This window comes from Cibotium barometz, chromosome 14 (assembly GCF_041138505.1).
Source record: "Cibotium barometz isolate CiBa-2024 chromosome 14, ASM4113850v1, whole genome shotgun sequence".
Lineage (NCBI taxonomy): Eukaryota > Viridiplantae > Streptophyta > Polypodiopsida > Cyatheales > Cibotiaceae > Cibotium > Cibotium barometz.
In genome coordinates, this window is record NC_141059.1 from 6,398,608 (window position 1) to 6,416,240 (window position 17,633).

Sequence of the window (17,633 nt, forward strand, 5' to 3'; positions counted from 1 at the left end):
ATGTGATCCTTGGTCATTGACTATTTCTACTGGCAACTGGTGCCTTGTAATAATGTCTTTGAAGAGGAACTTGCAATAATGTCTTTGAAGAGGAACTTCACCACCTCTTCTGGCAGAGTTGCTTTTCATAGGCTTGGCTTCTGGCCACTTGGTGAAGTAGTCTATTGCCCATGATGAGGTATTCACATCTGCTGCCTTTTATGGGTGGTTTGATAGGTCCAACAAAATCCAATCCCCACTTCATGAATGGTGCTAGGGGAAATATGGGTGTGATGGGTATCCTATCAGAATTTCTGGGTTGGCCCATTCGGCTGACAGACATCACAGTTCCTTGCTTCCATGTTGGCATCTGTCATGACAGTTGGCCACCATAGGCCTACTTGTAAAAATTTTTGGGCTCTTATTTCGCCACCCCTCTGATGATGCTGCAGTGCGCTTCCCTTAGCATTGCTAGTAGTTGTTCATGATCGGAAATGCATCTTCTCAAAGAATTTTATCTATCAACCACTGTAGTGATGGGATCCAATTAAGAATTTGGTTAGGTTGTCCCAGGTACCAGGGAAAAGAGTTCCTAGGCTCCCTAGCCGGATATTCATGCAAACTTAAAACTAGTCACACCACTTACACACCCAATATGAAATTGCCTTTTTCACATATTCAACAACAGTCTTTAAAATAATCATTTAATGAAACCATAGTGTCACTGATCATAATCCTCTAATTATCCAGTTGAATCCTTATTTCCAAACATTCCTTCATTGGTGTACCTATGGCATCATTGGCAACCAGAACGCTCACCCCTTGTCCACTCAGGGGTCTTTTTGATAGTTCCTAGCTCATAGTAACCGGTAAGTATTCACTTTAACAAAAATGGAGTCTCAGTTTTGAAGATCAGCAAGATCAACCAACAGATCCATATAAAAGAGCCATGGACTCATCCGTTGAGGACAGCAAGGTCAATCAACCAGATCCATGCCCAAATTCAGAAAACAACTCTTACTCCTTGTTCCAATATCTTTCCCAACGTACGTGTGGATATCTTCGGTGACCCAGAGCCCGAGCATCATATGGTCAGCACCCTCTAGGATCCTTCGTAGGTCACCTAGCGCTTCACTCATAGGCCGCTTCCTTGGTCCCTCATCCACTGTACTGGAAGCTCAACATTTAAATCAAACCGAGGCTAGTACACGAGACGTTCTCCCCATTGACTCTCCATCTAGCAATTGCAACTTTAACAAATAGGTCTCCACGACCTCATTCACAAGATGGTCAAAATGCTTTCCCAGCATTCTTGACATAAAACAGTCATTTAAAAACAGATTTCACATACAAATACAGTTCCAATAATATTTCCATCTTTTCTCATCACTCCACATCCTTTCACATTAGTCCCTATCTTTTCTCATCTTCCCACAATTTTTTTTCTTCATCGATCCCTATCACATCACATCATTCCCACATCAAATCACATCCAATTGCATCATCCACACATCAATCCACATCATCCATACATCCATCCACATCATCCACATCATCCACATCAATCCACATCATCCATACATCCATCCACATCAATCCACATTATCCACACATCTTCCATACATCAATCCACATCAATCCACATCATCCATATATCCATCCACATCAATCCACATTATCCACACATCAATCCACATCATCCATACATCCATTCATATCAATCCACATTATCCCCACAAATCAACCCACATCATCCATACATCCATCTGGGAGTTGTCCCATTCATACTCATTATGGTTTTGCTTAGTTTATTACATTTCAACCAAAATTCAGGAATCTTTATTTTTCAATCAGAATCTAAATCAACTCATCGGTTCTCAACCAGAATTTAAAATCATATCAACCACATTCGAATTCATCGTCTGCATAGTATTAATGCTTATAATTTCAAATCTTAGATTTACTCGTATATACTGCCAATAAAGAGCTGTAGTTATACCCTCGGTATATACGGGTAGTCACGGTCCTTGGAACTATAAGGTAAATACCATCATGTCTAGGCCTCAAGCAAGTCAAGGATTGCATACAATTGCGGTACTTCCATCTGAAGACCCAATTACCAATTTACAAATTTCAGTTTGAATATCAAATTGTATGAATTTTATCACACAATTACAACCTTTTACTGCTTCTTCATAAATTTTTGACATTTTTGGCTTCTCGATTGATCCTCATTAGCCAATTCACTCTGATACCAGCTGTGAGGTCCCTATCCCCACCACGCAATGAATTCAGGGGTGCTAGCAGAAGTCGCACTTCTTGCGCGGGGCAAGGTCCCACACTCGGGGCAAGGTCCCACGGATATCCGGACAAGAGACTAATCCATCGGTTCTTCCAAAGCCGAACCCGGAAAAACTTCCCTTGCATGGAAAGCACGGGCGATTCCTCCAGGATAACTTTTCTCTAACGTAATCAAAAGCCTTAACTAACTGAACTGATCTGATCAAACCCGTAAGTACCATAGTCAGATCAGGGAAAAGATTATACTTGGATCATAGAGACCAACACTTTTTTCCTCATTGAGAGGCACAACCGTTGATTCTTTTCCATAGAATAATTTTTGTCCGGGATTTACTTGATCTATCGAACCAAAACAGAATTGAGTCTCAATTTAGGGATCCATCAGTCCAACCTAACCCCATCCAAAGCCCCATGGGTTAGCCAACCGCCCAACCACTGTAGTGATGGGATCCAATTATGAATTTGGTTAGGTTGTCCCGGGTACCCAGGGAAAAGAGTTTCCAGGCCCCCCAGCCGGATATTCATGCAAACTTAAAACTAGTCACACCACTTACACACCCAATATGAAATTGCCTTTTTCACAGATTCAACAGTCTTTAAAACAATCATTTAATGAAACCATAGTGTCACTGATCATAATCCTCTAATTAAATAGTTGAATCCTTATTTCCAAACATTCCTTCATCGTGTGTACCTATGGCATCATTGGCAAAACTAGAACGCTCAGTGCTCACCCCCTATCCACTCAGGGGCCTTTCCGATAATTCCTAGCTCATAGTAATCGGCCAGTATTTACTTTAACAAAAATGGAGTCTCCGTTGAAGATCAGCAAGATCAACCAACATATCCATATAAAAGAGCCATGGACTCATTCGTTGAGGGGGACCAGCAAGGTCAATCAACCAGATCCATGCCCGAATTCAGAAAACAACTCTTACTCCTTATTCCAATATCTTCCCCGACATACATGTGGGTATCTTCGGTGACCCAGAGCCTGAGCACCGTATGGTCAGCACCCTCTAGGATCCTTCGTAGGTCACCTAGGGCTTCACTCATAGGCCGCTTCCTTGGTCCCTCATCCACTGTACCAGAAGCTCACTATTTAAATCAAACCGAGGCTGGTCAAGACCTCGGCCGACCTTGCTACGCGAGACGTCCTCCGTTGACTCTCCGTCTCACAACAGTTGCAACTTTAATGGATAGGTCTCCACACGACCTCATTCACAAGGCGGTCAAAATGCTTCCCCAGCATTCTTGACATAAAACAGTCATTTAAAAATAGATTTCACATACAAATACAAGTCCAACAATATTTCCATTTTTTCTCATCACTCCACATCCTTTCACATTAGTCCTCCCCATCTTTTCTCATCTTCCCACAATTTTTTTTCTTCATCGATCCCTATCACATCACATCATTCCCACATCAAATCATCAGAAGGGGAGATTCTTACACCTACACACCTCAAAAGCCGGAGGGAGGAATCTTACAGTTTCTTTCCACTCTTGTGAGAGCCTTGCTAGCATAATGTATAGACTACATGTACCCTTTTTGTTTCTCTTGCATAAGTGTGCTGCCTAACAGCTCTATCTGAGGCATCTACATAAACATGAAATATTTGACTCCATTTAGGATTGATCATTATCGGTGAAGAAGATACCATGCACTTAAGCCAGTGAAATGTCTTCTCACATTCTGGGCTCCATTCATATTTAGCATCCTTCTTTGTTAGAGCATATAACGGATATGCTACATGAGCCAAATATTTCAGAAACCCTGTATGCCATTTCACTTTGCCAAGAAATGTTTCAAGCTGCTTTATGTTCTAGGAGGGGACATTTTGGTTATGGCCTCCACATTAGCTGGATCTATGGCCAACCCTTGGCCCGACACAATGTGTTCTAACAGAGTTCCGAATTTTACTGTAAATGCACACTTGATCGGATTTTACTATAAATGCACACTTGGCCGGATTTAACTTCAGCCTTGTGTCCCTACATCTCTGCAAACATAACCTTAAGTGATAAATGTGTTTAGCCTTATCCCCGGACACACTGAAATCCTCCACAAAAGCTTTCATAAAATCTATCAGGTAGTCATATAATATTTCCTGCACCATTCTCTGGAAAGATCCTGGTGCATTCTTCAAGCCAAACATCATGACACTTGCCACACAAAGACCCCCCATTCAGTGTCTTTTCTCGATCTTTCGAAGCCATCTTCACTTGATTATATACACCACTGAAACCATCTAAGAAGGAATACATTTCCTTTCCGGCGGAAACCTCATCAAGCCGGGAGTCCATGAAAGAGAGCGAAAAAGGATCTGAATTGGTTGCTACATTTAGTTTGTGATAATCCACACATATTCTAATCTTCATGTTTGTGAGACCCCTACCCCCTCTGCGCATCGACTCTGGAGTGCTGGCAACGGAAGTAGCAACCTTGCACACAAAAGGCAGAGCTTCCCACTCGAGGCCTTGCCCACATGAATGTCCAGACACAAGAGACTAATCCGGCGGTTCCTCCGAACCCGAGTTTGGAAAGACTTCCCTTGCCCAAAAAGCATAGGCGATTCCTACCACGAAAAATCTTCTGACAAAAATTTTATCTAACGGGTCACGGCCTTAACTAGATTTTCTATTCCGACGACCCAACCCATAGGTCACATGGCTAGATCAAGGAAGGGACTTGCACTTGGTTCATAGAAATCATCGCTTTTTTTTCCCTAAGCGAGGCGGCACAGCCGCTGACTCTTTTCCCACAGAACAAGAATCTTCTTGGGACTTATTCTAACTAACGTAACTTGAATGTATCTAACTGTATCACAAGAATCCACCGATCCCACCACTCTGTTGGTGGGATCCCTTTATATAAACATTTGGTTGTGTTTTGTCCCGGGTACCAGGGAAAAGAGTTCCCAAGCCCCCTAGCCCCGGCACTCAAGCAAAATACAAAATAGACACCACTTACACACCCACCAATATGAAATTGCCTTTTTCACAGATTCAGCTGTCTTTAAAACATAATTGGAATGAAACCATAATGTTTCCATCATAAGCCTCAAAATTCTAGTCCAATATTTTACAATCAAAATGTCATCTGGACTCTCCGTTGAAGACCAGCTAGTCAACCAACAAGATCCAAATTCAAGTTCCAGTTCACATACATAATTCCTTATCAGTCCATCGATATCTTCCTCCACATACGCATGGGTGTCCTAGCAACCGTGAGCCCGTGTATTGCCTGGTCAGAACCCTCTAGGATCCTCCTTAGGTATCCTAGCACTTTACTCAGGGACCATTTTGTGGCCCATCATACCGCAAGCGTACCATTTTAACCATATCGAGGCTGGTCAAGACCTTGGCAGGTTTTGCCGCCAACAAGCGATGACGACTCCCCGCCAACAGCTATTACAATGTAACTCTCCTTAGTTTAAACCATAAACCAAATGCTTTTGCCAGCATTCTCACATAAGACACTCCTTTTCAAAAAATAGAGTTTCTATGCAAGTAAGAAGTTTCCGTTGACTTTGATTCCACATGACCCTTTTTCTCAAAATCCATATTTTCTTAATGAAAATCACGAATCTCGTATTTTGGTAATCCACCCATCAATTTTAATGAATTTCTGACTTATTTCTCAATGATTTTAGGTCTTAAGGAAATTTCTCTAAATCACCAGTAATCCATTCTTCGTATTGAAGAAATGGGAATGGTCACAAGGTTTTGCTTAATTTCTGATTCGAGAGATAGGTAAGCATCTTACTGGCCCACCGTTCTCACGTGGTCATGGTCTAACCATAAATTACTCGGATTTAATCCTAGCTTAGATTCCTAAGGATTTTTCTTCTATTTATCTGATAAATTTACAAGGATTTTCAATCGTACGAAAAAATTTAAAATTATGAAAATTTATTTTTTCCTGATCACAATAGAACTATAAATAGTTCTATTCGAGAATAATGGAATTTTATAAAGATAACTCTTTTTCTAATAATCCATTTGTGAATATGCATCAATCATTTTATTGATTTATTCACATAGAAATATCTTAAAATATTTTTCTCTCTATTTTCATCCTCAACATTAATATACCATAGTTTTTTACATGAAAATATGGTGAAACCTTCTCTTTTAACACCGAAATTAATTTATGCATTTTCTAATTAAAGTACGATGAGAATTCCTTTTTTAAATAAATAAAAATACCGTGTAAATGCCGTTTTTGGCAAGGACTGCTGCCATCGCTTCTTCCTGCTGCCACGCCTATGCAACCTTATGCCAAGACCTAGAAGAAGCCTAATCACACCGTCATGCGACGTGACAGTTGACACTAGGTTAGAGCTATGTTCCACACATGGCACCATGAAACCTTTGCCCCACAATGTTGAGAGAGTCCCATCATGTTCAAGCCTTGGGTTTACGATATGAAGGATAGCATCTGACTCTCCGGAATCACATAAATTTTACAAAATCAAAGGATATTCGACTCCTTTTGTGATTTTTTTATTGTTCACTTCTATCCAAGGCACCACCTACTCTAACCCATATACGAAGAGAAATTTTGGTTGGCGTGATGGATAGTCAACATGATTACCAGCGGTACCATGGGCAATCCTATCAATGAGTGTAATTGTGATCTTGTGAAACATTAGCGTACATAGCCATGATTGACTAATGGGCAAGGCAGCATGGACATCATGTAGGGGACAACCGCTATTGTGACATGACTACATTCCTAGTGTGTCCTTCAACCCTAGGCATGAATCCATGATGTCAAGGTTTATTTATTTATTTATTTTTAAAGATAGTGCCAATTTCCTTCTTGCACCATACAACAAGTGCACACACACAATCTCTCTCACCTACTCTTTCTCACCCCATACAGCCCTACACATTTCTCTCTCTCCCTCGCCCTCTTTGCAATGCATGAAACTGCAAAAAAACAAAAAACAAAAAATCACGTGGTGCAAGGAGATTGACATCGTGACATCTCCACAAGCATAACCTATAAAAGCATTTTAGAGGCTTCGGACCTGCACCATCTTGAAACAAGCGAGAGCTTTACCAGCTGCATCCTTTCCATTCGCTGGTTGGATAGTGACACTTTTTGTATTACACTAGTTGTGTGATAGGAAATTAGTAGCCAGGCACAAGCCAACTGCTCCATAATCTTGAGTGGTCTGATATAAGCTTTGTGGAAGCTGATGAGAGAGCTTGTGTTGCTAATGTCCTGACAATCCACATCACATCATGGGAGCATCTGTAGAGGCAACCGCTTTAGCTAAAAGAGGGAAGGTCAAAAAATTCATCCTCTACCTCATAAGGGAAACACCCACATAACAAACCATCACCACATCTAAACACCAGTGGAGGCCGACTTGGTTTTCATCTTGATCAATAATGCACTAGTATTTGGCAGCCTTTCTTCAATCTGACTGGTGTCTTGTTACAATGGAAACTTGAGTTTGTGAATGCCATCGAAGACGAGCACTGAGTCCATAAATGATGCAGTTATGGTAATAAGAAGTATGATAGAAGATTCTAAGTCTAAAGCTAGACACCCCACACAAAAACAATTGCCACATCTAACTTTCAAAGATATTTGCAAGGAGGAAACTTCAACATCAAGAAAATGTAATGTCACCTCCTTGAACCCACCCACACCAACTTCACCTAGTAGTTCACAAGTCTCACCATCCACATCTAGCTCTCCAAAGAAGAAGAACCATAGAAAAATTCAAAAAAATCAACCGCAACTTGCCTTTCAAGAGTCATAATATATAGTCTCTCCACCTACTGACAACATCAGCAAAAATGCCCACAATAGAGGGAGAAACAGCCCGCGATAAAATATCCAAGCAGCAAATTACCCTTGGTTGGGTCCTAGTGAAACTTCTAGCAACACAAGGCTACCTACAAGGGTAATTCTTGGATATGGATCCCAAATCAAAAACAAGTCACCAATGCTTCCACACAAGGAAGGTCTCAAGGCTCTACCATAGTGTTTGCATCTAAACCAAACCCTTAATATGGACACTAGTATTCTAAGTCTGCCAACAAAGGAAAGCAAATCCAAACGCAAGATTCATTGTCATCAAGTAAACAAGTTTGGGGCCCCAAGGCTAGTCAAATATCAAAAGACACATAACGAGAGGAGAGAGCTAATAAATCTTCAAGTTCCAATAATAATCCATGCTTACCTAAAAAATCTTCATCCCACATCTTGAAAGTTGCTATTGAAAAGATGTAGGGGAGAAGAGAGCTTGAGCTCTTGCAAAAGCACTCACACACTCACAAAAACCTAAAAGAGAACACACAAGGTGAGAGGCTAAAAATCTTCTTCTTCTTCACACAACACTCAACACACCATATACAAAGATAAGAGTACACACGATACGAAAAGGTACTCAACCAAATACATACTAGGGTTCTCTATAGTGTGAACCCAACTAAATGAGCTGGCACTATAACTATGCCAGTCTCTAGAATGGTTGTCACACACAGCCTGTCATCCCACTGGCTGCATATCACCCATGATCTCACCAACCATGCCAGTGGTGTAAGTGTGGGGCCTATCCCCCAAGCGGGTCATCAGTGTCCACCGCCTCACTAGATGAGCTCGATATCTCAACACTCCTCCTTGAGCTCAACTCCATCTCATGTACACCAAGGGAAGCCCTGAATCTGCGGAGCTTCTCTGTACCCAATGCTTTGGTGAAGATGTCAGCAACCTGATCCTATGTGCTGACATAAACAAGGTCAACGTCTCCTGCCAAAACCTTCTCTCTAACAAAATGGTAGTGGACCTCTATATGCTTCATGCGAGCATGAAAAACTGGGTTCCTGACCAACTGTATACTGCTAATGTTGTCACAGAAAATGACAACTTGTCTATCCACTAATAGACCCAAATCTGCAACAAGTAGCTTTCTCAACCAAGCTACCTTACATGCTGCCATAGTAGCACCACTGTACTCGGCCTCTGTGTACTGGTGGATAGAGCAACCGTAGGCTACTTCTTACTGCTCCAAGTCACAACAGCACTCCCCAAAGAAAACATGAAGCCACTAGTAGATCTTCTATCTGAGATACTACCAGCCCAATCAGCATCTGTGTACCCATGTACACATATCTCTGTCCCAGTTTCATAAAATAGTCAACAATGCAAACATACCTCAATATGCATCTCACTGCATCCAAATGCGACTTCCGAGGAGCCTGCATAAACTGACTCACCAACCCAACAGAATAGCTCAAATCTGGCCTGGTGATCGTCATGTAGATCAAGCTTCCTATTATGCACATATACATAGTAGGATCCTCTAAAATCTCTCCTGAATCAGCACTCAGCTTGCCATTCTAATCCAATGGCACTGAGATAGGCTTACAGCCTATCATACCATACTTGGACAACATGTCTAAGCCATACTGTCTCTGCAGTTATCCAATACCATGTGGTGACCTAATCACCTCAATGCCCAAGAAACATCTGAGCTCCCCCAGATCCTTCATCTCAAACTTCTATCTAAGCAAGATCTTTACATCAAAGATCTCTGCATCATGGTCCCCCGTAATGATCAGGTCATTTACATAGATGACAACAAGCACAACCCCTCTATCATTGTGTCTCACATACAGCGAGAAATCTACATTTGCTGCATGAAAGCCAATAGTGACAATATATTCAGAAATCTTGTCAAACCATGCTCTTGGTGCTTGTTTTAAGCCATACAGGGCTTCCTTCAACCTGCAAACATGCTCGGGGTGACTCACATCCTCATGACCAAGTGGCTGCAACATATACACCTCTTCCTGCAAATCCCCATGCAAGAATGCATTCTTTACATCCATCTGATGTAAAGACCATTGCTTTGATGCAGCCACTGCTATCACAACTCTCATTGTTGCCATCTTGGCAACTGGGCTGAAAGTTTTCTCATAATCAATGCCATATGTCTGCGCATATCCTTTGGCTACCAATCTAGCCTTGTATCTGCTTATACTTCCATCACTGTTATGTTTTACTTTGTACACCCACTTGCATCCAATGGCTTTCTTGCCTTCAGGAAATTGCACTAAATCCCAAGTCTCATTTCCATATAGTGCATCCACCTCCTCATCCTCCATAGCTTTCTCCCAACACACATTTCCAACAGCCTCATCAATGCATGTGGGCTCTACAACCTGCACAACTTTTGCCATGTATGCATAGTGATGTGCCACATAACCATCATAGGTAAACCTCTGCACAGGATTCTTCACTCCTTCACAGCTTTGCATTCATGGCTTCCATAGCCTTCTTTACACCAGGTGTTCTCATAGCTGGTATCCCAAGATCCTCATCAAGGCTCATCTTTGAGCCACTAGACTCTCCATCAACATGAGAATGCTATGCGGAAATGTCAGACATACTAAGGGGCTCAACCACTTTCTCTTTGCCTTTATGTGATGTACTAATCACATTTGCAAGACTGGTATTATGACGCACCCTGCCACTCCATGGTCTATCAACTGAACCACTAGATGAGGACTCTCTTGGTCCACTCAAAGACTATGATTGCTGACTTGCATTTGTGCAACCACATTTCCACTCACATCAGCCCCAACAGCTTCTTTTTTAGCAACATACCAACTGCTCATCTCATCAAAAATAGCATCCCTGCTTAACCTCAACTCACGTTGTCGTGTTGTGGCACGTCTATGCAGTGAAAGCATGTTCATGGAACAACTTATGTGGAATCTGGGCCTTGAGCAGCAAGGACAGATATGGAAGGTATTCACTCAGATACAGTGGCATTGGAAGCTGTATGAAGGTGTATGGAGTGGGCACTCGTATACTGTGTTTGAAGTTGTACTGGAAGCGTGGGCGACAGTTTGTCCAGGAAAAATACAAGGAAGAGGAGGAGCCATTGTATTGTGTGGCCATTATGAAGCTTTAAAAAAGAAAATAAATGAAAAATGTACAATATAATGTGGCCAACTTGTGGACCACGTGGAAGATATGGTGGCTGCCAACACGTAGCCTAGAAGCTGGCAAAAAATCCAGAAGGTGGCCGCCCAGAGGAGAAACCGCCGAGTAGAGAAAGAAGGAGGGGGGGGAATCGCCTTACAAAAGGCGGCAGGTAACCAGGGAAGGGGGGCCGCCTCGTTGATGAGGAGAGCCCTGTGTGTTTTGTGTGGGGCGCTGCAGAAGATAGGCGCTGCTGCAAAGGGGGGGAAGCTCTTCACTCAGTGGCAGCTATGGAGGATGCAGGCCGTCATGGTAGAAGAGAAGCCATGCCAGGCTTGATTTCAGATGTCTTGGTGCCGGAGGAGGCCGATGTGTCGCTGCCGGATGCTCAGGTTGATGCAATCCATAGCTCGCTCTTCAAGGGATGAACCATCGCCTTCAAGAAAGATCCGAAGAGCATTATGGTGATAGTCAAGATCAATTTTACAGGCAGTATGATGGCTCTGTCCAGGCAGGGCTTCTGGATCTCAATAATTACTCAGATGGTGAGGATGAAGTCGAACATGGTGAAGCAGATCATGACTTTACACCCTCTGAGGCAGCAGAGGGGGTTGATGATGCTGGAAATAATCTGCATGTTCACAGACATGACTCTGAAGTGCTCGAAGCTCAGAACATGCCTGTTGGTAACGATGATGGAGACACTTATGTTGGGAACCCAGGAGATTACTTGGATGCAGAAGGCCTCGAGGTATTCATCCAACAGCTCATTCATAATAATGATTCTAACAGGGGATCTCCGCCAGCTGCCAAGTTAGCTGTGGAAACACTTCCCTCAGTCCTCATCAAACAAGAGAATATAGATGATGGTTCTGCTTTGTGTGTTGTTTGAAAGGAAGTATGTTGCTGAGGAAGACCATGAACATCTATGTCTTTTTAGGAAGCCTGTGAATAGTGAAGGTGACAGGCTTCTGTGGGCCTGTTGGCTATGGTTTAAGGTGTTTATGGGATTATGAGCTATCTTTGCTCATGGTTTTTATTGTGATGATGATTATATAAATGTGGTGCCCCTTGAAGTTCAACTACTACTCTCACAGCCAGACACCCAGTGTGTTCCCGGCTAGACCGCACACGTCACGACAGCTCTTTGGTGAACCCGACGTGAAATTGCTGGGGTGAGAGTGTGGTGAAATCCCCGTGAACTATGTATGTGATGATTTCAGCATATGTATGAGGCAGAAAACCTTGATGGCCTATGATCTAGAGGGTATTCCTTAAGGGTACAGGCAGCAGAGCCTGTATGATTTGTTGGTACCATTTGACCCAGGTGGATTAGGGAAGAAGAAGGATTACAAGGGCTTATGACACTTGTTCACCTCAAGAGAAGGGGGTAACAAGGAGCTTGTATAGACTTGTAGTTCTCTCTTAGGACTGTAGAATGGGCAACAAGGGCTTGTGACACTCATCCTTCTCAACAGCTGAGGAAGGAGAGGAGCTTGCAATGACTTGATCCATTCCTGCCACTTCAAGGGCCTATGACACTCATCTATTCCAATAACCAAGGATAGAGAGGAGCTTGTAGTGACTTGAAGCTAACCCTTTGTCTCAAGGGCTTACGACACTCGACCTTTTTGATAGCTGAGGAAGGTGAGGAGCTTGTATTGACTTGAGGTCTTCCCTACAAGTTGCAAAACAGTTAGAATGCTCAAGAACTTATGAATGCCGGAAAGGTGGACACTTCTTTGTACTCTAATTGTCGGAATATCTGAAAGAAACTCTTTGAAAAACAGGGCTAAATGTATGCAATGATAATCTGAATGAATGGTTCGACATAGAGAAAGCCCAAAACATCAGAAGGATAAAAGGAATGCCAATGCAGAATGCTGTAGAATTGAGTGTATGAACATGGAGATTAAAGCTCTACTCGTTGTTCAGGAAAGCCATATATGATGGCATTATATGTACACATGGAATGCTCATTTGTAATACATGAATAAACTATGTGCCAGTTAATGGCTGCAACCAGTTAGAGTCTTTGAAAAGAAGCTCATGGTGATTTGAAGCAGTACAGGGCATCGGTGGAAGGGGAAGGCAGGCGCATGCATAACCACGTTATGGTCAATGCATTTGAGTCAGACCTTGTTGTGGGAACAGCTCTTTTGAACATGTATGGCAAGTGTGGTATGTTGGAGGATGCTTGCAGAGTATTCAAGAATATACCCCAGCGGGATGCAGTTGCATGGACAGTCATTGTTGCAGCACATGTTCAGCACGGGCATGCCAAGGATGCCCAGAGACTTTTGGACCAGATGAGGCAGGAAGGAGTGGTACCTAATGAAATCACCTTTGTTAGTATACTTAATGCATGTAGCCATTTTGGCTTGGTGGATGAGGGTCGCCAGTGGTTCAGATCCATGAAGACAACTTACGGCATCACACCGGTGGTGGATCATTACAATTGCATGATTGATCTCCTAGGGAGAGCAGGACTGATTGAAGAAGCAGAGACTCTTATTAATGAAAAGCCTTATACTCCCACTTCAATAACTTGGACAACTCTGCTTGGGGCATGCAAGGACCAGTTTGATGTACCAAGAGGTGAACGTGCTGCAGAGAATGTGTATGAGCTGGCTCTGGAGAAGGCCTCACCATATGTGACACTATCAAATATCTATAGCGCAGTGTGCAGAGGCAATTGTGCAGCAAAGCTGTTTAAGCCTGAAGGGAAGTACATAGTGGGGCAGTATAAAAGAAGACAGCACGACTAATGGTACATTTGCCACCCTTGCCTCCTTGGCACTTGCCCTTCTTTTTCTTCACACATATATGAAATCATGTGACACACATCAAGGGAGGAGGTTTTTGCATATCGCCTTACATACCCATCAAAACCTTATGTGTCGGTCACAACAACGAGGGTCTCCATGGGATGCTGCCACCTATGCTTCTCTTTTGAAGAGGTGTGACAGCTTAAAGGCCTTATGTGATGGCAAGTACATCCATGATCACATTGTCAGAAATGGGCTTGATCAAGTTCTACCTCTTAACAACCTCCTCTTGCAGATGTATGGAAAATGCGACTCTGTGGAGATGGCAGATGGGCTTTTTGCTCAAATGGGTGAAAAGGATCTATACTCTTGGAATTTCATGATAAGAGCACACACCCGGCAGGGGCAGTGCAAAGATGCTTTTCTCCTTTTCCGACGAATGCAAGCAGAAGGGTTGATGCCAAACAAGTACATTTTTTCTAGTCTTTTATCTGCATATGCCAGCCAAGCGGCTTTATCTGAAGGCCAGCAAGTGCATGTCCAAGTTGCAAGTAGTGGGTGCATGGATGATAATTATGTTGGCACAGCACTGGTCGGCATGTATGGAAAATGTGGCAGCGTGGAAGATGCACGGAGAGTGTTTGTTCAAATGCAAAAACAAGATGCCATCTTCTGGAATACAATGATTGCTCTCTATATTGAGCATGGGCTCATTGTAGATGCTTTGGAGCTTTACTGTAGAATGCTATGGGAAGGAACATTGCCGAGTGATGTTACATTCATCAGCATTCTCGATGCATGTAGTAGCATGGAGGCCCTAAGTGAAGGCAAGCGGATACATGTGCATGTTTTGTTTAGTGAGTACAAAAAAGACACTGTGGTGGGGACTGCCCTCATGAACATGTATGGAAAATGTGGTGTATTGAACAAAGCATGGAGGATGTTTGATGAGATACACGAGAGGGATGGGGTATGCTGGAATGCCATGGTTGCAGCATATGTGCAGAATGGTGAGAGTAAGGCCGCCCTTCAGCTTTTTCGCAGAATGTGGCAGGAGGATTTAGTCTCGGATAAGTTCACTTTCTGTAGCACTCTATCTGCATGTGCTGATGAAGGGGCTCTAGCAGAAGGCAAGAGATTTCATGCTCTCCTCTCAGCGCATGAATTTGATTCAGATACCATGGTGGGGAATGCCCTTGTCAATATGTACGGAAAATGTGGCAATCTAGAGGGCTCATGGAGAATGTTCTGCAGTTTACGCGATCGTGATGTTGTTTCATGGAATGTCATCATTGCAGCCTATGCCCAGCATGGCAAAGATAGTAGTAGTCTCCAAATCTTTGAGCAAATGCAGCAAGAGGGAGTACTGCCAAACAGTATCACACTCGTCAGCATTTTTGAGATATGTGGCAGCCAGGCTGTTCAAGGTAACGGTGAGCGATTGCATGCTAGTATTTTTGGCAGAGGACTTTATTTAGATACTGCTGTGGGAAATGCCCTTGTGAACATGTACGGAAACTGGGGCAGGCTAAAAGATGCTCAAAGTATACTTGATGAAATGCCTAAAAGAGACAGGACCACCTATATAAACTTTCTTTTGGCATGTGCAAGCAAAGGATCACTTGAGGAAGGCGAGGAGCTGCATGCCCATATTGTTGCTGTTGGGTTTGACTCTATGCTTGCAGTGGTGAGTGACAGCTATTGTTACCATGTACGGCAAGTGTGCAAGTGTGGAGGATGCATGGGTGTCGTTTGTTAAACTGTCAGAGCGAGATGTGGTCTTATGGACTACCCTGAGCGTAAGGCACCAGCCTCTGAGACAACAGGGAAGGTTAATATCAATGGGGGTTCAACACCATTATCACTAGAAGGTTTGAACGAGGATGATGTTGGCTTAACCATGCAATATGGGCAATACTACGATGCAATGCTATCTTTTGCAGATATTCTCGACACGCATGGGGAATCTAGAAACACAGTTGTGGACTGATCTGAGAACAATCAAACTGTATCTTATGAAAGTAAAAGCTGTGAGAATTTCAACTAGGGGAATGCCAAACCAACACTTGTGTAAGTTGCATTAGCTGGCAAAGAGAATGGAGATGGAGTTTTAACAACCCTTGAAAATAGGCTTCTTATGAGCAGGATGATCAATACAGGAAATTCAACCAATCAGGAAAACCTTGATGATGATTTGGCACATACCAGAGGATGTGCAGGTTTAGAGGGGGTGGATGTCGTGCTGTGGCACGTCTATGCAGTGAAAGCATGTTCATGGAACAACTTATGTGGAATCTGGGCCTTGAGCAGCAAGGACAGATATGGAAGGTATTCACTCAGATACAGTGGCATTGGAAGTTGTATGAAGGTGTATGGAGTGGGCACTCGTATGCTGTGTTTGAAGTTGTACTGGAAGCGTGGGCGGCAGTTTGTCCAGGAAAAATACAAGGAAGAGGAGGAGCCATTGTATTGTGTGGCCATTATGAAGCTTTAAAAAAGAAAATAAATGAAAAATGTACAATATAATGTGGTCAACTTGTGGACCACGTGGAAGATATGGTGGCTGCCAACACATAGCCTAGAAGCTGGCAAAAAATCCAGAAGGTGGCCGCCCAGAGGAGAAACCGCCGGGTAGAGAAAGAAGGAGGGGGGGGGGATCGCCTTACAAAAGGCGGCAGGTAACCAGGGAAGGGGGGCCGCCTCGTTGATGAGGAGAGCCCTGTGTGTTTTGTGTGGGGCGCTGCAGCAGATAGGCGCTGCTGCAAAGGGGGGGAAGCTCTTCACTCAGTGGCAGCTATGGAGGATGCAGGCCGTCATGGTAGAAGAGAAGCCATGCCAGGCTTGATTTCAGATGTCTTGGTGCCGGAGGAGGCCGATGTGTCGCTGCCGGATGCTCAGGTTGATGCAATCCATAGCTCGCTCTTCAAGGGATGAACCATCGCCTTCAAGAAAGATCCGAAGAGCATTATGGTGATAGTCAAGATCAATTTTACAGGCAGTATGATGGCTCTGTCCAGGCAGGGCTTCTGGATCTCAATAATTACTCAGATGGTGAGGATGAAGTCGAACATGGTGAAGCAGATCATGACTTTACACCCTCTGAGGCAGCAGAGGGGGTTGATGATGCTAGAAATAATCTGCATGTTCGCAGACATGACTCTGAAGTGCTCGAAGCTCAGAACATGCCTGTTGGTAACGATGATGGAGACACTTATGTTGGGAACCCAGGAGATTACTTGGATGCAGAAGGCCTCGAGGTATTCATCCAACAGCTCATTCATAATAATGATTCTAACAGGGGATCTCCGCCAGCTGCCAAGTTAGCTGTGGAAACACTTCCCATCAAACAAGAGAATATAGATGATGGTTCTGCTTTGTGTGTTGTTTGAAAGGAAGTATGTTGCTGAGGAAGACCATGAACATCTATGTCTTTTTAGGAAGCCTGTGAATAGTGAAGGTGACAGGCTTCTGTGGGCCTGTTGGCTATGGTTTAAGGTGTTTATGGGATTATGAGCTATCTTTGCTCATGGTTTTTATTGTGATGATGATTATATAAATGTGGTGCCCCTTGAAGTTCAACTACTACTCTCACAGCCAGACACCCAGTGTGTTACCGGCTAGACCGCACA

At 43.3% G+C, this 17,633-nt stretch overlaps 1 protein-coding gene across 1 annotated transcript; it reads left to right on the forward strand.

Annotated features, from left to right (window-relative positions):
- The first annotated feature begins 14,131 nt into the window (after nucleotides 1–14,131).
- On the forward strand, nucleotides 14,132–15,994 carry LOC147631607 (pentatricopeptide repeat-containing protein At4g39530-like). Its single transcript, XM_086808952.1, has 2 exons — nucleotides 14,132–15,720; nucleotides 15,772–15,994. Exons 1-2 carry the CDS (start codon nucleotides 14,132–14,134, stop codon nucleotides 15,992–15,994), a joined length of 1,812 nt encoding a protein of 603 aa, XP_086665078.1.
- Nucleotides 15,995–17,633: the final 1,639 nt, after the last annotated feature.

Excerpts from the sequence above, each read along its gene's own strand:
- LOC147631607 (XM_086808952.1), top strand. The coding sequence starts at position 14,132 with ATGTGTCGGTCACAACAACGAGGGTCTCCATGGGATGCTGCCACCTAT. Across the intron at positions 15,721-15,771 it reads AGCTATTGTTACCATGTACG|AGCGAGATGTGGTCTTATGG; the intron begins GCAAGTGTGCAA and ends TTAAACTGTCAG.